This window comes from Rattus norvegicus, chromosome 4 (genome assembly GCF_036323735.1).
Source record: "Rattus norvegicus strain BN/NHsdMcwi chromosome 4, GRCr8, whole genome shotgun sequence".
Lineage (NCBI taxonomy): Eukaryota > Metazoa > Chordata > Mammalia > Rodentia > Muridae > Rattus > Rattus norvegicus.
In genome coordinates, this window is record NC_086022.1 from 182,954,641 (window position 1) to 182,976,225 (window position 21,585).

At 42.8% G+C, this 21,585-nt stretch overlaps 1 protein-coding gene across 6 annotated transcripts in view; it reads right to left on the reverse strand.

The window, feature by feature from the left end:
• Tmtc1 (transmembrane O-mannosyltransferase targeting cadherins 1) overlaps nt 1–21,585 on the reverse strand; it is a 215,059-nt gene that overhangs the window by 80,291 nt on the left and 113,183 nt on the right. For all 6 annotated transcript variants that reach the window (XM_039108900.2, XM_039108899.2, XM_063286870.1 and 3 more), the window contains 2 exons: nt 20,233–20,422; nt 690–811 (listed from right to left, as the gene is read on the reverse strand). In XM_039108900.2, the coding sequence (XP_038964828.1) occupies nt 690–811; nt 20,233–20,422 (312 nt within the window). The remainder of the gene's footprint in view (nt 1–689; nt 812–20,232; nt 20,423–21,585) is intronic.

The following is a 21,585-nucleotide window of genomic DNA, read 5'->3' on the forward strand; positions in this document are numbered from 1 at the left end:
ACTACAGGTGCATAACACCAAGTTCTCCCTCTTAACATTGATAATGTCTGATATAAAAAGGCGTTATGCCTTGTTCAAGGTCACATGACTAGTAACTGTCAGATCAAGACTGTCTGTGATTCAGTGATGTTCCATGCATCTGGACAAACGGCCTTGGGACAGTGACACTGACTAAGGTGACACACAAGCTAGAACAAAGGGCAGCATTGCAACACTGAGCAACGTGTAAGCCACAGCTGAACATCCTGTGTTATTTTAAAATCGTTTCTCCCAGAGATAATCTTTTAAAAGATTAATTCCTGCTTTGTAAATTAAAAGGGAGAATAAAGAAGACACTAAGCATAGTAATGTCAGGCAATTCAACAAGTGTTAAGATATCACAGTTATTATTATAAAACACATTAGGACAATGACAGCATGGAAAGCCACTGACGCTTATGTCCCAAATACAGGAAGTCATAATTTCTGTCCAACTGTGAAGCTTTCACCTCACAGGCATAAGCAAACAGGGTCTGGTCCACCCTTCCCCACAGATGAGCCTTTCAGAGCGACAGTGCATGGCAGACCTGTTCCCACATACCTTCCCCAGGTTGAGGGAATGACACCAAGGCTCAGAAAGACAGCACTGTCTTACACAGGACTGTCTCTCTGGAGCTCCTTGGGCTTGTGCAACCAGTCAGGGTAATTACCTAGGCATGTACAGGACTCTCTCGGCCACCACAAAGCCCACCCTGAAGAAGAGGTTGCTGGCTGGAATGAACGGGAACACGAGGAACAGCAAGCCGGCCAACACTTCCTTGTGCTCCAGCCTCTGAAACACACAACAGGGAAAGAACACATGGATCTCTACTCAACTGTGCCTCAGACAGCAAGTCACCATCTGACCCTCGGGTCTTGGTGATGACCAAATGGACACATCAGAGAGCTAAACTGACCACAGGAAGACCTGTCTAGAGGTATTGGCACAGTTGGTAGTGACCACTGACCACGCCTGAGAATGTGCTGCTCAGCCTGTCCCCACCCCTTCCCCATTGCTCAGGACAGTTCAGAGGCAAAGCACTTAGGCAGAGCCAGGCACTGAGATACAGTGGTACCTCTCTTAAAGAAGAGGCCAAAAGGAGCCAAGCTTTGCATACAAGAAATGATCTTCTGAGGGGGAGCAGCTGAATTATAAGTTTCTCAAACTAAACCAGATTTTTATTTGAGCTGATTTCGTTGGTTTTTCTGTGTGTTTGTTTGAGAAAAGATCAAGATTGATTCATTCTCATTCATATATTCATTCATATTCTCTCTCTCTGTCTCTCTCTCTCGGTGTGTGTGTGTGTGTGTGTGTGTGTGTGTGTGTGTGTGTGTGTGTGTGTGCGTGCGTGCACGTGTATCCCTGGCTGGTTTTAACAAAAAACTCCCTTAGATTCCCCTATACATTGGTACCAGGAGTAGCTGTAAGTTCTTTAAACCAAAAAACAAAATTGCTAAAGGACCTTTTCTTAGTATTTGTAATATTTCTTAATCTTTGTATAATTAAAACTTAAAAAATTGATTTCCAATAAAGCTATTAACCAAACAAACCCAAACAAACAAACAAAAAAAAACCCAAAAAGCCGTCCCCTCAGAGCTCAAGGAACCCTCTGTAGAAGAGGAGGTGGAAAGAATGTAGTAGGATCCAGGGAGCAGGAGGGACACCAAGAAAACAAGGCTCTCTAAGTCAACACCAGCAAAGCTCATATGATTCACAGAGACTGGGGCAGGGCCAGCACAAGACTGCACCAGGTCCTCTGTGCTTACGTTCTGCCTTCCAGTTTGGTGTTTTTCTGGGATTCCTGAGCATGTGAACAAGTTGTCCTCCTAAGATCTTTCCCATCTACTGTTCTGTCTTGTCTGACTTTAATTTGATAGTTTTTGTTGTATCTTATACTTTGTTATATTTAAAAAAAAATGAGTGTATGCCTAGCTACTAGGGTAAACGTTAATAGTAAAAATGTCATCTATACCTGTTAGGAGAAGGAAAAGCAATTTCCTTCAATGCAAATGACACTGGGCATATTAACTGCTCCAGGGCAAAGCTAATGTTTAGGAGTATTAACCAACAAATAATGGGCAGCACAATTTTTCATGTACTTTTATTTGGTTACAGTTTGGTTTTTTTTTTTGTCTTATTTCTTTTATTGTGATGCTGTGTTCTATTTTCTAGATTTTGGGAGTTTTGTTGTATTGTGTTTGGGTTTGTTTTATAAGAAAGAACTTAAAGTTGGGTGAGTAGGAAGGAGGAGAGGATCTAGACAGATTTGGGGGTGGGAAAGAATATGATCAAAATATATTTAAATTTAAAATTGTTTTAAATAAAAATAGTTTTATAAAAGAAGAAAAGGTGGCTGCTTTTATTTTTAGATATTGTAATGGACTCTGTAGATAGAATCATATTTCCATGTGTTATATACAGCAGATGTGTTTGAAGAGTTTTAGTTAAAATATAGCTGAGTATATAGGATGCTGCTGCACTTAGTGTTCCTGATTCCCAGGACTCAGAAGGCAGAGGTAGAAGGAGGTAGCCAGTCCCAGGTTACCCTGGGCTGTACAGTGAGACTGTGTTTCAAAAACAAACAAAAAGTTCAAGATGGTAACCACATGTATAGACAACCAAGGGTTTCTAGGGGAGGAAGAGAAATTTCCACAGTGGTGCAGCCACAGGTAAGCAGTCTGTACTCCTGTACATAACACCTCACTCGGTTTCCTGTAAGAAACCCTAATGAAGTAATTTAAATAAAAACATGAAAACAGAAGAGGACAAGATGGGAAGATCAGTAGGAAGGGAGGGGAATGAGAAAAGATAGTAGAGGGGCAACTGCGTTAAAGACATATAATGTATGAAATAGTATACTGAATCCATTATTATGTATAATTAACACATGCTGATAAAAATCAAAGGAAGCCAAGTAGAACTGTCCATATCACATACTGCATCTTTAATGATTCTCATAAACATTTAAGGTAATTATTATTTTTAATACCTAGAAAAAGACAATATCACAAATATAAATAAAATTCCCTACTAGTAACTGCAACACACTCTAAGTATGCAAAGTAAAAGATTTGTGACCAAGATTTTATTAAAGTCTTTGTCTTATTAACCACTACATATGGAGTAATAAAATCTCTCTGAAAGATTCTGTATAATTTGAACAGTGTCCCTCAAGTGATTTCTTTCTGTAATCACCTCAAGGAACCTAACCATGTAAAAGAAAAGGAATAAAGGTTATTTTAGTAGCTTTCAAATCAGGTGAATGCAGAGGAATGTTCTATGTGCATATGTCATGCATATCCATATATAGGTACATATTTCTAGGCTCTCCTAAAATTGACAAATAAAACTGAAAAAAAAAGAGAAGCCAGTTGATTGTGCTGTAAGTCTCAAGCTGACTGTTTTTGTTTCCTTCCTGTTGCTGTGATAATACACTTTGTCCAAAAGCAAACTAAAGGAAGAAAGGGTTTACTGGGCTTATACATCCAAATCATAGTCCCTCACTGGGAGAAGTCAAGATAGGAATTTGAAGGCAGACCAGACTGCTATTCAACAGACCATTACCTCTAACCAAGGAACTCAGTTCACAGTCAAAGAAGTGAGACAGGAACCTAGGAGTGGCTTGCTGGTTGGAAGACAGGCTTATGTTCAGTTTTCTCATGCAGTTTAGGACCACTTGCCTAGGGAATGGGGATGCCAACAGTGAGCTGGGTCTTCCTCTCAATTAATAATCAAGACAACCCCCTACAGATATGCCCCCAGGCATCATTCTGAACTACAAAATTTCTTAATTGGGATTCTCTTGCCAGGTAATTCCAGTTCTTTCTAGTTGACAGTTAACCAGGGCACCATCCTTATAATTCAGGTAACAGTCTAAGGTGACTAAGGGTTTCTCACTAGCAAACACTGAAATTAATCCCCAGAGTGAGTGTCTCCTGTATTCCTGATTCTCCATTAACCCTGAGTCTATACTGAGTGTTTTGAAGTAATCTTTTTATCCAGTTTTAGTTTCATCGATGGCTGATTTTCACTTTCAGCTCTTCAAAACGTAAAGTCCTTGAGAAAACCATCTCTGGCTTTCCACTTTAATAGATCTAACTCTATGGTTCATTTGAAATACTACAAACTTTGTTATGTTTATCAATGCTATTAATGATAGAGACTGGAGATTAAGGGACTGTGCCAGGTGGCTGAGAAACTGGTCTTACCCTCAGAACTCCACTTCCAGATTGCAACAGACCATGCTGAGCAGAGGAGAGCAGAACAGGATCGTTTAGGGCAGAGATTCCATTTGCTCTACACTGAGGACTGTGAATCCTTCCCCAGTGATGATACTACCTGTCAGCTTCTGGATGACAGTACATTCCTATCCTAGCAGCCTTTCCCGAGTCTGCTTCTCTGGCAACGGCTGGCTTACCTGTCTATGGCACAGTTTCTGCCTAGAATTTCTATGTTAGGCTTTGAATACTGGTCACTCCTACAAAGTCATGTAGGAGTTTAACCCCCAGGCGTGTGTTAAAATTATTACGAGTATGAAAACTTAATCTGATAATGGCATTCAGAGCTGGGGTCTTGAGAAGTGATTATATGTGATGTAGTCTTTAGCATGAGCTCCATACGTGCATCCTTTAGGCTGTATGAGAAAGAGGAATGTGCACATTGCATCCACACTATGATGGAGCCAAAGGGGAGCCTCACCATAGCCAGTGCCCATGCTCAAGGAAACTGAGAGACCAGGCTGGCACAGGCGGGCTGACGGGGCTGCTCCAGGACACCAGACACGTTTCAGTCTTCACAAGTGTGGATCACTACTTTCCTGTTAAGGCTTCAGCTCTTTGGTAAATCTCTCATTTTTAAGATCAGTGAAGATATAAAAATGCGTAGTATTGTATAAAAACAATAAACATAGGATCTGGTTGGTAAATTGTAAGCGTGAGGATCTGAGTTCGATCCCTAACACCCATGTAAAAGGCCAGATGTGGTAGCAGGTCCTATATTCTCAATGTAGGAAATGGACAGATCTCTGGGGATCACTAGACCCTGTTTCAAAATAAGAAAAAGAAAAAGAAAGGAAGGAAGGAAGGAAGGGAGGGAGGGAGGGAGGAAGGGAGGGAGGAAGAGAAGAAGGGAGGGAGGGAGGAAGGGAGGAAGGAAAGGAGAAAGGAAGGGAGGAAGGGAGGAAGGAAGGAAGGGAGGAAGGGAGGAAGGAAGGAAGGGAGGAAGGAAGGCAGGAAGGAAGGGAGGAAGGAAGGAAGGCAGGAAGGGAGGAAGGGAGGAAGGGAGGGAGGAAGGGAGGAAGGAAGGAAGGGAGGAAGGCAGGAAGGAAGGAAGGGAGGAAGGGAGGAAGGGAGGAAGGAAAGAAGGAAGGAAGGGAGGAAGGGAGGAAGGGAGAAAGGGAGGAAGGAAGGAAGAAGGAGGAAGGAAGAAGGAAGGGTGGGAGGAAGGAAAGAAGGAAGGAAGGGAGGAAGGAAGGAAGGAAAGGAGGGAGGAAGGGAAGAAGGAAGGAAGGAAGGGAGGGAGGAAGGAAGGAAGGGAGGAAGGGAGGGAGGAAGGAAGGGAGGGAGGAAGGAAGGGAGGAAGGAAGGGAGGAAGGAAGGAAGGAAGGGAGGGAGGAAGGAAGGGAGGAAGGAAGGGAGGAAGGGAGGGAGGGAGGAAGGAAGGGAGGAAGGGAGGGAGGGAGGAAGGAAGAGAGGAAGGAAGGAAGGAAGGAAGGAAGGAAGGGAGAAAGGGAGGAAGGGAGGAAGGAAGGGAGGAAGGGAGGAAGGAAGAGAGGAAGGAAGGAAGAGAGGAAGGAAGGAAGGGAGGAAGGAAGGGAGGAAGGAAGGAAGGGAGGAAGGAAGGAAGGCAGGAAGGAAGGCAGGAAGGAAGGGAGGAAGGGAGGAAGGGAGGAAGGAAGGGAGGAAGGAAGGGAGGAAGGAAGGGAGGAAGGAAGGGAGGAAGGAAGGAAGGGAGGAAGGGAGGAAGGGAGGAAGGAAGGGAGGAAGGAAGGAAGGGAGGAAGGGAGGAAGGAAAGAAGGAAAGAAGGAAGGAAGGGAGGAAGGGAGGAAGGAAGGGAGGAAGGAAGGAAGAAGGAGGAAGGAGGAAGGAAGAAGGAAGGGTGGGAGGAAGGAAGAAGGAAGGAAGGAAGGGAGGAAGGAAGGAAGGAAGAGAGGAAGGGAAGGAGGAAGGGAGGGAGGAAGGAAGGAAGGAAGGAAGGAAGGGAGGAAGGGAAGAAGGAAGGAAGGGAGGGAGGAAGGAAGGGAGGAAGGGAGGGAGGAAGGGAGGAAGGGAGGAAGGGAGGAAGGGAGGAAGGAAGGGAGGGAGGAAGGGAGGGAGGAAGGGTGGGTGGATGGTACCAGAAAAATGTCAGTCAAACTTGTTCCTTGGTCCCCACATGTGCATGTGCACAAACACAAACACAAACTTCAAAGCTGGTTCCTGGAGGCTGGTACACCTTCCTCACTCATTCTACCTACTCAGCCAGGGCCCCTGACGGGTCTCTAAGAAGGGCCCAGGATGGTCTCCTAAGACATGAGCATGCTCCAGACCTCAGGTTGTATGCCATTTCATCCTCGCCTGATGTCCGTGGGATGAACTCAACAGTGGCAGAGTAGCTTCAGCAACACCAGTTGGCTGCTCTGCCCTCGGCCTGGCTCAGGCTGGTGGTATAATTTCCTGACTTTCTGAAGTGTTGATGTTTCTTTGTAAATGCTCACAGAGTAAAAATTTAAAGAGGAAAAAAATCGAGAGACTATACCCCCTCTGAGACAAAAGCAAAGTGCATAATAACTCCATGCCATCTCTCAGCCAATTTAAACACAGCTTTTTCCCAGCCCAGACTCTTGGCCAAAAAGGCACTGCCAGATCCCCTAATGAACAGAGCCGGAGGCAGGTTTAATCACAGCATTCAAAACCGACATTTTGGATTTCTGCTCTTTGATTTTGAACCTTGGTTGCTTTTTTCCTAACAAAGCTTTGTGTTTGATTTGTATTTAATTAACAGTCTGAACTTTCTTGCCAACACTGGTTCCCGAGATTCTACTTCTTATCTCATTCAATTGTACAATTATACAGCTACACAGCAGGGTTAAATTAGGTGGCGTGCTAAAGGGCTCAGACTCTCTTACTCTGAGCACGAGCTAATTTAAAACTTTACTTGGAAATGTAAAGTCAAATTTTTGTTTAAATATGTTGTTAAATGTTTTTTTTTAAATTAAGGTGGATATCTTCAAAGTTAAGCTACACCATAATAAGCACAAAACGCACATTTACTCTAAGCTAAGCACTCAGGAGTTAAGGGAAGTCAGTAAAGCAGAAAATGCTAACAAATAAATCTTTACCTGATTAGGATGAAAACATTCTCATCTGGGATGGCTCTTCATCACCAGCTTTGGTTTTAGCAAACATGAAAGCAAGTAGTAGAAAGCTACATGTGTTTGTTTTAGAAAGGGTTAGGCTAGAGTAAGGGAGTGGCAAGGTGAGTTATCTTCTAAGGGTCTACTCCATGTAGGTAAGGCCTTTTGTGGGCCACAGAATGTGTCATACCTCAGGCGACCTGCTAAGCTGCATTGGTGGTGACAGAAGAGTGGCAGGAACACAAAAGGTTGTCATTTAACTTCAGGGGGTGGTTTTTGACACTTAACTGTCAATACACTTAGGAAGTAAAGGCTTAAACTAAGGGCTGAAAGCCAGACATAGTGGTGCACACATGCCATCCCAGGACTTGGGGAGTTTAAGCAGGGGGATGAAAATTTAAGTCCAATGTGGGCTACATAGCTGTCTTAATCAGGTTTCTATTGCTGCAACAAAACACCATAACCAAAAAGCAAGTTGGGGAGGAAAGGGTTTATTTGGCTTGTACTTCCAGATCATAGTCCACATTTGAAGGAAAGCAGGACATGACCCTGGAGGCAGGAGCTGATGCAAAGGCCACGAAGAGGTGTTGCTTACTGGCTTGCTTCCCTGGCTTGCTCATGTGCCTTCTTATAGAACCCAGGAACACCAGCTCAGGGATGGCACTACCCACAATGGGCTCCCCACGCCCCAACACACACACATACCATGACCACTAAATTGAGAAAATTCCTTACAGCTGGATCTCATGGAGGCATTTCTTTTTCTTTTTCTTTTTTTTTTTTTTTGTTCTTTTTTTCGGAGCTGGGGACCGAACCCAGGGCCTTGCGCTTCCTAGGCAAGTGCTCTACCACTGAGCTAAATCCCCAACCCCAAAATGTCAATGAAATGAATCCTTTTTTTTTTTTTTTTTTTTTTTTTTTTTTTTTTTTTTTTTCCCGGAGCTGGGGACCGAACCCAGGGCCTTGCGCTTCCTAGGCAAGCGCTCTACCACTGAGCTAAATCCCCAACCCATGGAGGCATTTCTTTAACTGAGGCTCCTTCTTTGATGACTCTGTCAAGTTGACACACAGAACCAGCCAGTACAATAGTAAAACTCATACCTCCCTCTCCCTGTGCTGTGTATGTGTGTGCAAGTATGTGAGGAAGTGTGTGCTGACCAGTGAGGGCAGGTATAGAGGGCAGAGGTCACATTGGTATCTTTCTCTACAGTTCACATTGTTTTTGAGATAGTCTTTCAGGAACCTCAGAGCTAACTGTTTGGGTTATGCTGGCTGGCCAGTGAGCTCACAGACTCTACCTGGCTCTGCTTCCTAGCAGTGAGGTTACCAGCACTTTCGTTTGGATTCTGGGCATTCAAATTAAGGTCTTCACAATCCCCTGTAAAATAAGCACTTTACCACTGTACCATCTCTCTAGCCCATGGGACTCTTTCTTAAAACAAAACACCTGAGATCTGACTAACTACAAAGTCTGTCCTCCTGCTATAAGCAATGCCAAGTGTGGGAAGAAATGTCAGGGCAGGAACATCAACCACAGTTTAGATGTGTCAATACAGAGGAAGACAGATGAGGTGCTGCATAATGTAGAAAATTTCATCCCTTAGGGCAGTCTCACAGAGGGCATCAGATAAGTACAAACCTACAGGCTACACAGCACATGTGCCCTGTCACATGTTTTGCTTGAGAGAATCAAGGAATAGTCTGAGATGGTCCATCACTCTCCTGAAGCCCAGTCTCTGAGTCCAGACACACAACACACACATGCTCAATACCTGCCCCTGGTTAAGACATAACATGCTGGGCTCAGGAGTAAAGATGCCTCTACCAAGCCTGACCACCTGAGTTTGATAACTGGGATTCACGTGATGGAAGGAGAGAACTACCTCCTACAAGCTGTCCTCTGACCTACACACACACACTCTCACTCTCTCTCTCTCTCTCTCTCTCTCTCTCTCTCTCTCTCTATTTTTTTAAGACAAATTTCACTGACTTTGGTAGCTGAAGAAAAAAAAATCAGTATTACATCCAAAAAGGACTGTGGGAATGATTACTTTTGGCATGACAAATCAAACACCTGATAGAATATTTTTTGCAAAGCAAGTAAAAAATTAAACTAATTCTAGTGGCCACAGAGATGCAGAGCAAGCTGAGGGACAGTGGCCTTCTGGAGTTTAATCTCATTCTTCTTCTAAACTTATATCTTCAATATTCAATGATTTACAAACTGCAGACCTCGGCTCTTCTAGGAATGTAGTGTGATTTATAATCAGGGGTTACAGACAGATGAATCTCACATAGAAAGGACTCAGAAATAGCGGTGAACTTGGGGAGTGCACAGGGGACCCCATCAGACGCCTGGGCTTCAGGAGTTGAGTCAAGGTGCCTATGCAAAGCTAGAGAGCATGTGTAGATTAGTCTTCCCTTGTGTGTGACAGGAGCGGGAAGAGACAGCCTGTCTCTCAGAAGCCTAGACTTAGCAATAGGCTCCTCTGGCAGGATGGCAATGACTATGACACTGGAATGCTACTGTGTTAGTCAGCTATGTGCTGCTGTAACAAAACACCCATGGTAATCATTTGAAAAATTAACGTTTGTTTTGTCAGTTGTGAAAGTTTCAGTCCCTCATTGGTTAGATTCCTGTATTTGATCCTATAACCCATCACTTCAAGAACTAAGCCCATCACTTCAAGAACTAAGCCCATCACTTCGAGGACTAAGCCGATCACCTCAAGGACTAAGCTTATCAACATAAAGACTAACCCTGTCACAGTAGCCAAAAGCAAAGGAAGAGCAAGTGGAGTCAAAGTCCCAGCGGGTACCCCAGTGACCTGACCTACGACCTAAGAGCTTAGCCAGGTCCCATCAGCACATCAGGCCAGGGACCATGCCTTTGTCCCTCAGGCTAGAGAGCATGGTCTTAGGAGAACATTACAGATCTAAGATCAACAAACTTAACTTCTCAAGAGTATCTCAGGAAGGGAGGGAAGGGGAGAACAGTTAATCATTCTTTCCTTTGTAAGGACTCAGTGAGGAACAAGAATGATTTTAAGGCAGCAGGCTGGTGGCTGGATGGCCTCTGCTGAGCCTGAGGAAGCAGGCAGAGCATTTCTAAGTGAATCTGTCCTATGGATGTGCGAAGCTGGCAAATTTTTTTTTCTTTTTTTACCAATCATGTATGTGCAGGGACTTCTAATAAGCAGAAACTCACTCACCCCCACCCACACTCCCCACCAAAGCCCTCTAAAGATGTTGATGTTATAGATGCCATCAACATCTTTCTGCTAATTAAGAGACAAGGAGCTTTTCTTGTTTCACAATCTACCCACATGGTAGATTACTATACATGGGTGACAGACAAGGCTGGTTGGGAATCCTTTTTCCTAAGCACTAAAGAAAAAGGACACTGAGATTCGGGCATGGAACTGAAGTTCTAGAGAGTTCTCCTGAGGTAGATTTGGTTTCTGTGCCCAGCCAGCATCTTCACCCAGAATCAAAATGTCTTCTTTACCACAATGTGTTATAATCCAGGGGATATGCCCGGTTTTTCCACTTCTGAGGTATGTGATGGTAAAAACCTAACGGATAATTTCGTTCTCACAGAGGCAGTTAATGGGCTCTTTTCACAAATTACTGGCTTGGCAGTCTTCCCTCACCTTTCACTGTGGGTTCACAAAGCTTACTTGCCACAGCGTAGATTGACTGGACTAATGACATGGGGCAAAGGATGGAAAACAAGGCTTCAGGGTGTAAAGTGCTTTCCAACGCCTGTAGCTTTCCAACGCCTGTAGCTTTCCAACGCCTGTAGCTTTCCAAGTTCAGACATGTACCAACAACTTCGAAACTTGTTTCAAAACAACTTGCTTCAAAGCAAGGAAGGAGCACCCATCAAAGGGCCTGTTTTCATTAAATACAACAAACTGAATCTCTAACATGGATGTTTAGTGAGAGGCAAGGTCTGACATTAGAAAACAAAACTGAACCAATGGTCCCGATGTGGGAGTCATGTTTTCTTGGGTAATGTTGAAGGTACTAAGAGAAACACATTCTAGAAAAACGCATAGTTAGAAAAACAAACAGTAATGAGTTTCCTCAGCAAGTGGTGCTCAATTATGCTCAAATAAAGCCACTGAAATGATGAGAACCAGAATCTATGAAAACTCGTTTATTGACCAGTCACTCAAATCCAACAACCTGTGGTGCCTGAAACAACCAAATACCAAGGAAGACAACATTAGTAAGTGCTCTTCCCAATTAATCATTGTTCAATAACAAATGCCAGACTTATGGATTGCAAGCCCATAGCCAGTTTGGCGAGTTGAACTTGCCAGGTCATTTTGAAAATGAGGCCTCTGGCAAGCAGAGCCAGATGGAGTACAGACACAAAAGCATGTCTTACAAGGTTCTGCCTAAGTGCAATCATCTATTTGCAGGAAGTACTGGCTCTATGAAGCTCCAGGGACTCCTTTCTCTGCCCTTCAGCTCTCCTACCAGAATCTTCCATGATCCAGGTCTGGTAACTTTTGTGTAATCCTAGCATGTGCAGGGCTAAATTCAGAGAGTCCTAGCTCCAGGACAGTCTGGGCTACATGAAATCACGTCTCTAAAATAAGAAAAGATGTTTCCAGGAAAGGTGCTTTCTTTAGCAATCACATTGACGGGCACTGGTGGGGACTCTGTCAGATCTCTGCTCTTAAAACAGCAGTGAAGCAAGTGAAACAGTTATTACTCTGAGTATGCTGTCACTTTGGAAACAGCCATTCATAAAGACTGAAACTGATATTACAGGTGACACTGCCTCCCTGGACTGATACTTAATAGATGGTTTTGTAGTAAACTGGACACATCCTGATTCTACAATCACAGGCACACACACACACACATATACGCGGGGGTGGGGGGAGAGGGAGGTGGGGTATGAGAGAGAAAAACAGAGAGACAAAAAGAGAGGTAGGGGGGCAGGGCATGGCAGTCTCCACACAATGAAAAACAAAATTCTGAATTGAGGACAGGCTGGACCAACACGGCAAGAACAAGGAAGCCAGTCAGGGCAGGGCAATAATCTAGGCAATATAGGATTGGATTATGCCTTGGACCTGGCAATGGCACAGAGAGTGGGGAGAAGTGTTCTCAGTATGGTTGAAATGAATTATATAGAATCTGGAGTGGGGCAGAGGGGACACAGAAGAGAAACTTCCAGAATCTTGGCTCAGGTGGACAACAGAACGCACCTGAAGGAAAAGGCTGTGGAAACAGGCTGATGCACTCATTCTGCAGTTCACGGGGCCGTTGAATTGGAGACAGGATGCCATATGCAGACAGCACTTTCTATTGCTAGCTTACCTTGCTGGGATGCCCTGAACATGATTTCATTTATCCCTAATACACTGTAAATGAGGAACATCCTATAGACCTCATCCTGTGCAAGACAGAAACACCAATGTTCTCATCACAAACTTGGTTTCCAATGACTCTGCTCTTTAAGCAATGTACACTTAAGAATGCATATTTCTTTTTAATAGGGGTCGCTCTCCACATGCTGTACTCACCCTCCCCTGATACTATGGACCCACCTTCTAAAGAACCTGGCAATTCATCCCTGTCTCATATTTTCCAAATCAATAAGCAACACAAGAGGCTTTTTGTTCTTGGCTGCATGTTTCTGCAAATATGAAATTCATAATTACATATTTCATGGCTGAGAACAAGATGAAAATATGTGCTCCTTTCAATAAAACTTTACGTTTTGGTGGAAACACAAAGAACTGAAGGGCTGGATGTGTTATAAAACTATCTTTGACCTTTTAAGTTTAAAGTTATTAGAAGTACCATATAGCTACATGGTAACAGGTTAGTTCTACAGAATGATGATTCACTAAATTCAGAGGAATATCAGGTGTTAAAAAGAAGATTATGGGACTAGGGAGATCATGTAGTCCTTACTGTGCTTCCTGTGTTTGCATGAGGATTTGGGTTTGATCTCCCACACCGATGTCTAAAGCTGGATACAGCAATGAGTGCTTGTAACCCTGAGGCTGGTGAGTAGAGAGGAGCAGCTTGGAGCTTGCTGACCAGTCATATAATCCAACCAATGAACTCCAGGTTCAGTGAGCTTTGCCTCAAAAAAATAAAAATAAAAATGTATAAGGTAGAGGGGGTGACTGAGGAAAATACTCATTATCAATCTGTCCCCTGTGTGTGTACACACCTGCAACATACACACACATATACATGCGTATACAAGTGATGATTACCTTTCAAAACTAAATCAAAGCATTCACTGTGGACATTAAATTTCACTGACAATCAAGCTTACAAATCAAGGAAAATAAATAAAGCTGTTAGTGATGCATGAACACTTCTGCTAGTAATTCACAACATTCTAATTCTTCTATTAAGATATTTGGTGAGTCTTCCAACTGAGACATAAACAACAGAGCAGTAGGTAAGTTGTTTGCTTATTAAACTGTGATTTGTGCCAATGTGATTGCCCCATGAAGGCAAAGAATAAAGAAAATTATTTAATGATGTGGAAAACCTCCTGTGGGCCCAATCAAAAGCAGAGCAGAGAGCTGTAGAAACAAGCAGAGCACATCATACAGGACACTGGAAATATTATTTGTAGTTTTGACTTGCAGAGGAAGGAGTGGGGAAAAGCTTCACAGGTGATGTAGCTGTCACCCCCAACACTGAGAAGCTGTAGGAAGGGCTGGCTATTGGTCTCTGGTCTTCAAATAGTCACTGAATAAAAAGATGCATTTCTCATGCTTCCTGCTCCAGTGTTCACCACAGAGTAATAGAAGAGACTCAGTAGCAATAACATCAAGAGGACTGGGGATGAATATCTGTATAAGGGAGGCCCTGAACTCAGTCTCAGTGCCCTTAAAGTGAATTGCTTTTTAAGAAAATCAACTTTTGATAAATTTTCAAGTACTTTTAAAATCACATCTTTCCAGTTTAAAGACCATGAATGTGATTGGTGAGCCCAGTGCCCGCCTGTGCACACTTACTGATGCTAGCCTCTCTCTTCCAGCTCTTCATTAACATTCAGCTACAACTACCAGGGAGAGCTGGTTAATGCTAGGTCTCTCAGGCTGTATATACATCTATAAATGAGATCAAACTTGACCACAGGAGGATTTCTGGTGGTTAGATAAAAGCCAGCCTTCTTCAGAAACTTGTGAAGTCAGTTCCTATTTACCAAAAGGACAGCATTTGCTGCCACCTGAGTTTTTGGTCTTAGACATTCTGACTGGTGTGAGGTGGAAAATCTCCCAACCAAAAAAGCCCAGGATCAGATGGGTTTAGTGCAGAATTCTAGCAGACCTTCAAAGACCTATTATCAATACTCTTCAAACTATTCTACAAAATAGAAACAGAAGGAACACTACCAAATCATTCTATGAAGCCACAATTACGCTTATACCTAAACCACACAAAGACCCAACAAAGAAAGAGAACTTCAGATCAACTTCACTTAGGAATATGGATGCAAAAATACTCAATAAAATTCTTGCAAACTGAATCCAAGAACACATCAAAACGATCATTCATCCCAGGGATGCAGGGATGGTTCAACATACACAAATCCATCAATGGAATCCACTGTATAAACAAACTCAAAGAAAAAAAACACATGATCATCTCATTAGATGCTGAGAATGCATTTGAAAAATTCAACACACCTTCATGGTAAAAGTCGTTGAAAGATGAGGAATTCAAGGCCCATACCTAAACATAGTAAAAGCCATATACAGCAAACCAGTAGCCAACATCAAACTAAATGGAGAGAAACTTGAAGCAATCACACTAAAATCAGGGACTAGAACAAGGCTGCCATTCCTAGTCAGAGCAATTATACAACAAAAGGAGGTCAAAGGGATACAAATTGGAAAGGAAAAAGTCAAAATATCACTATTTACAGGTGATATGATAATATACTTAAGTGACTCCAAAAATTCCACCCCAGAACTCCTAAACCTAATAAACAACTAGCAAAGTGTCGGGGTATAAAATTAACTCAAACAAATCAGTAGCCTTCCTCTACTCAAAGGATAAATAGGCTGAAAAAGAAATTAGGGAAATGACACCCTTCACAATAGTCACAAATAACATAAAATACCTTGGTGTGACTTTAACCAAGCAAGTGAAAGATCTGTATGACAAGAACTCCAAGTCTCTGAAGAAAGAAATTGAAGATCTCAGAAGATGGAAAGATTTCCCATGCTCATGGATTGCCAGGATTAATATAGTAAAAATGGCCATTTTGACAAAAGCAATCTACAGATTCAATGCAATCCTTATCAAAATTCCAACTCAATTCTTCATAGAGTTAGAAAGAACAATCTGCAAATTCACTTGGAATAACAAAAAAACAAAAAAACAAAAAAAAAAAAAAACAAAAACCCAGGATAGTGAAAACTATTCTCAACAATGAAAGAACTTCTGGGGGAATCACCATCCCTGACCTCAAGCTATATTACAGAGCAATAGTGATAAAAACTCCATGGTATTTGTACAGAGACAGGAATAGAATTGAAGACCCAGAAATGAACCCACACACCTATGGTCATTTGATCTTTGACAAAGAAGCCAAAACCATCTAGTGGGAAAAAAAAGACAGCATTTTCAACAAATGGTGCTGGTTCAACTGGTGGTCAGCATGTAGAAGAATGAAAATCGATCCATTCTTATCACTGTGTACAAAGTTTTGTCCAAATGGATCAATGATCTCCACATAAAACCAGATACACTGATATTAACAGAAGAGAAAGTGGGGAAGAGCCTTGAACACATGGGCACTGGGGAAAATTTCCTGAACAGAACACCAACAGCTTATGCTCTAAGATCAAGAATCAACAAATGGGACCTCATAAAACTGCAAAGCTTCTATAGGGCAAAGGACACTGTCATTAGGACAAAACGGCAACCAACAGATTGAGAAAAGATCTTTATCAATCCTACATCTGACAGAGGGCTAATATCCAATATATACAAAGAACTCATGAAGTTAGACTCCAGAAAATCAAATAACCCTATTAAAAAACGGACTACAGAGCTAAACAAAGAATGAAAACTGAGGAATATCGAATGGCTGAGAAGCACCTAGAGAAATATTCAACATTCTTAGTCATCAGGGAAATCATGCAAATCAAAACAACCCCAAGGTTCCACCTGATACACTCCTTTCCAAAGTCCACAACAGCATCCTTGCCTGTCTCATCTCAGAGCCTACGCTGCTCTCTTTATACCCTCTGTCTCTGGCTCTACTCACCATTCTCACTGTGTTCTCTCTGTCCACTTCTCTCTGGCTATCTCCCTACTCATACTATGTTGATATTCCTCCCCCTCTTTTCTCCCTGCTCTAGACTCTTCCAGATGCCTCTGGATATTTTCTATCTTACACACACACACACACACACACACACACACACACACCCCTTTCCTTTAACCAACCATGGAGCAGTCACAATGGCATTTTCTTTACTGCACCTTCTCACAGATAGTTAAACTAGTGAGTTCAGCTCTGCCCTTCTGTGGCATCCGAACACACAGACTCTGTACATTTCTGTGGTGGTGTTTGTTATACAATTTGAATGGGGAATGTCACAAGCATGTTCAAATGTTTGAGCCCAGCTGGTAGTACTCTTCTGGGAAGTAGAGTCTAGCTGGAGGAAGTGGTTTCCCAGTGGAGGGCCTTGACTAATCTTCCTGACCCATTCCTGCTTTCTGACCTGTCCAGATGTGAGGAGGTAGCCTCACCCTCACTACCATAGCTAGGTCACGATGGACTGTATATCTAGACTATAGGCCCAAAGAACTTAAAAATGTTTTCTGTCACTGGGATGAAGACACCTGGGGAAGAGTGAGGGAGAGGTTGATGCTCATAAATAACAATAACTTTATATACATTCTGACCGTTAGATACAGAGACAAAAGAAGCAGTCAGTGGCTTTGTCTTAACTCTGCTATCAGTACACAGGATCCCTTTTATACTTCAGGGGTTGAGCTGTGACAATTTCAGGATGAAGACTATGACAATGACTAGACGCTGCCAACAGTATGTTCTCAGTGTTCCCCTGTGAGGACTACTGTACTATGTCAGAAGGCATGGCGTGTTCTGGTCTGGCCTCACAGTGACATGCAGATAGGGTGTTGAAAGGGAACAGACACAGGTGACCCGCAGCAGAGCTGATCATAAACCCTGGCCTCCCTCCTCCCCTAGGACTTGGGGTAGCTCTCCTCTAACAAGTCTCTCCTCACACTGTACTACATTCACTTTCAAATTCATTTCAGGAAAAGATTATACATGAAATTCTAGTTCTGATCAAGGGCAAGTACTGACCATGGCAGACAGCTGCTAAGGTAGAAAACTGTGGCTCACGTGTGGCCACAGGTAACAAGGTAGCAGAGGAGGAGCTGGCACAGATGGGGCTGGAAAGCTGACCTGGCTGAGCCCACTATGGAGCTGACCTCAAACGTGGGACCTTGGTGGCACAGTTTGGAGTCTCAACTACCATGGGCCCCAAAACACCACCCAGAGGGTGGTGGTGGGCTAGAAAGACTGGGTCCCTAATATCCCGTGAGGAGAACGTCCATGAACTGAAGAAATGTGTGGGAAAGTGCTGTGTGCAGAGAATGGGAACAAGTCAGTCAATGAAGGAGAAAGCAGCATGGACAGAGATCACTCGCTGCTAACTGCAGGCTCTGTCCTCCAGCTCATTCCGATTTTACTACTCACTGAATTAAAGCACGAGGTGTATTCCATCAGGTAAGGACATGTTGGAACACAGAAATCAATGTGCCTCAAGAATGAACAAAGTGCAAACTAATTTCCAGCAATCTGGACTTACGTCAGGTTCAACTGCATAGGTCTGTGACAGAACAATTTTGTACCACAGGGTTGGCTAATTTATGCTTCTAAGATAAAGCTGAGACAGATCATATGGGCAGCAAAACTTCAATATCTTAAAACAGGAAAAAGCAACAGCAAGGTGTTCCTTCCTTGGTCTGTCTGTCTGTGGGGTGAGGTGTCCACTTGGCTGCTCTTAATCCTATTCTCAACGAGGCTGGGCTGTCCATCTGCAGATAACCACTTTCCAACAGTGGCTCTTACTCTGGCCTTGCTTCACTGTTGAGAATGTGGGGGTCTTACTTAGCAGTGTTAGCTGGGATCTCTGTACACCAGGTGCCTTCTACTTGGGGAGTAGAGAAAGAGGATTGTGATGTGGGCTACCAAGAAGAAAGTAAGGCAAAGAGCCAATACTAAAGGAAGTCCCAGGAATGAATGAAGCCACATCTTCAGGTGAGGAAGTGCAGTGGCTACCTTCTTGTAGCAGGCCTCCAGTGAGCCTACATTGCAGCTACCCCACTGCTCCAGTGCTGTAGATTATGTTACCTCCCTATAGACCTGAGGACTAGGCTTGTTTTCCAGGTCTCAGAACTTGAGCCTGTGATTTGTTCTGGTCTTTAGGAAACCATCAGGAGACTGAGATAGACATATCTATCACACAGAAACCAAGTTTGGGTCTTCATACATTCTTGGAAGACACTGTAACAACTGAGTTATTTCCCAGCCCTGAATTTTTTGAGAGTGCTAAGATTTTTGGTCAGAACTTTAAAATTGTTGTTATTGTTTCTTTGTTTTGCTTTTGGTTTCTGTGTGGATTTCTTAGTATCTCTGCTGTGCCTGTCTGGTTGTGTGGCAGTCAATGATTTGAACAAAAATTATCAAAGCTAACTCTCACTACTGAATGTCGGCCCTCCACTGCTGAACCTGTTTGCATGGGAAGAGAAGAGTTCATTCAGATTTTCCCCAATGAGTCTCACATTCCAAAGACTTTCATGCACATATATAATGGCTTAGCAGTCACTATGAACTCATGGAGAGGCCCTCAGGCAGCTCTCTCCAGCTTTGTCACTTATAAAATCTCCCCCTTAAATTCTAGTTACTAACTAGGCATGACCACATTTGCCTGTAATCCCAGAATTTAGGATATGGAAGCAGAAAGATCAGAAGCTCAAGGTCATCCTTCAGATACAAATGGAGTTCAAGGACAGCTACATTAGTCCATCTCAAAACACTGAACAAACAAAAATTGCAGCTGCTTTCACTTTACTCCAACATCTGATCAACTACTTCCAACCAGGAAAATTGTGGTGGGAAGGTGAGGACACCCCAGGTGACAGTTGGTTCATCAGTGTGGTGGCAATTTCTCAATCAACATTTTCTAGCTTCTTCTACCTTTGATCACTTTTTCAAATGATTTAGTTTAATAATTTTGTTCAATTTTATATTTTTCTGACTGAAGAAGCCATCTGATATAATTAAGTGGACATGAAGTCTCAATCATATCTTAAACACTTATAACTATTATTTATTAAAATTTATGACATCATATCAAATACATTCTTTAAATATTAGCCAAGCATACCAGGAGGAAACTTTTATTTTTACAAAGTATCTAGACATTATCAAAAAACTATACAACGCTGGAGAGCTGGCTCAGTGGCTAACCTTCCAGAGTAGAGTTAGGTTCTCGTCACCCAGTTGGCCAGTTCATAAATACCTGTAACCTAGCTCCATGGGATCTGTCACCTTTTTCTGGTCACCACAGGCACCTATACACTCATGGCACAGCCACATGGAGACACATAAAAGTAAATCTTTTAAATAAAGACAACGCAAAATTAAGGTGGGCATGGTCTATTAGCCCTGCTAAAGATTTAAAAGTATATTACCTATTAGAAGAACTTAATTTGCAAGGTTTTCTGAGTAAAGTTCACATGATTTTGACCAAGAACCCTCATTAAGAAAAGGAGCATCAATAACAGATACAGCATGTCTTTAAATATGAGGATCTATTCATTCTTAGAGATTACCTTGAAGGCTGCCACACAGTGCAGGCTCAGTAAGGCCATCACCACTGCCAGAAGGATGGTAGCAAGGTTTCTCACATCCCATATGGTCTCCACCAGAGGGATACTGCCCACTTGCCAGTCATAGCACAGGGTGATGGGTGCCAGCAGAAGCCATACATTGAAGGCCAGGAGGTAGGAATAGGTAAGGAACCTACAAAGAGAACAGTTTTGAAATACAATTTCCCACATTTTATAAACACTTGCTTACCACAGTTCTATCTGACCTATTGGTGTTTCTGGTAGAGAAAGACAGGGAAAGATGTCAAACATCCATTAAACTGATCTCCTAGGAACTTACCTCACAGCTTCTAAGCACCATGTTGAGTGCTGACTTTAACAGAAAGCAAATAAGACATAGTTCCTATGGAAGACATCTAAAATTATCACACAAGTACATACAGAACCCAGGGTAAATGCAGTGAATTCCTGACAACAGTAAATGGTAAACACACTCTTGCTTTGTAGGAGACCCTGTCACTTAGACTGTTGTCTCATCTTGCTATTTGTCTATAATCTGTAATACATTTTAAAACATCTCATCATTTTGATAGCACATTGATCCAGACTTAACTATTTCAGAAAGTAAAATATGCGTGGTAGAGAGATCAAATCTCTTATATACAGTTGTAAGGGTAGAGGACATCATGGGAAGAAGGTAGTGGGTGGGTTCTCATCCTCACTTCCTGCCTAGGACAGGGCTTTAAGGTGAAGTAGATGGCATTCCACTCAAACATCTTCTTTGGGATTAGAGGAAAGTGAGTTTACCTAAATTCACTAAAGCCTGCTTATTCATTAAGTAATATTCAAGGTCCTTGAGAACTTCAGGGCTCTCAGTATGGAACATATCCATCCAACTCTCTACATTAGGAGGTAAGAAACTGCTACAAGCTTTACAAAGCCACATCCCAAGATGTTCTGCCCTTCCTAACCTGCATTAAAATGCTTGCCCAAGTAACCACACAGTTAAGAAGAGAATTTCTTCTTTTCTCCAGTCAACACCTAATAGGCCTCTCTAGGCATCCCTCCTAGAATGTGTATAAAAGAGGGTTTAGGATTGTGACTGTGTAAGCCTTTGGCTTAGCAGGCATAATTCTCAACACATAAGCACAGTGACTGAATCTGAACTGCAGAATCTACTTTTCAAAGCCAGGCATGGTGATAGGCTCCTGTGATATCAGCTGGTGAGGAGGAAACAGGACAATCACAGAGCTCTATGGCAGCCAGCAAAATCTACTTAGTGACTTCCAGGCCTGTGAGACACCCCATCTCAATGGAGGTGGACAATGTTTCTGAGGTAGAGGTTGACTTCTGGCC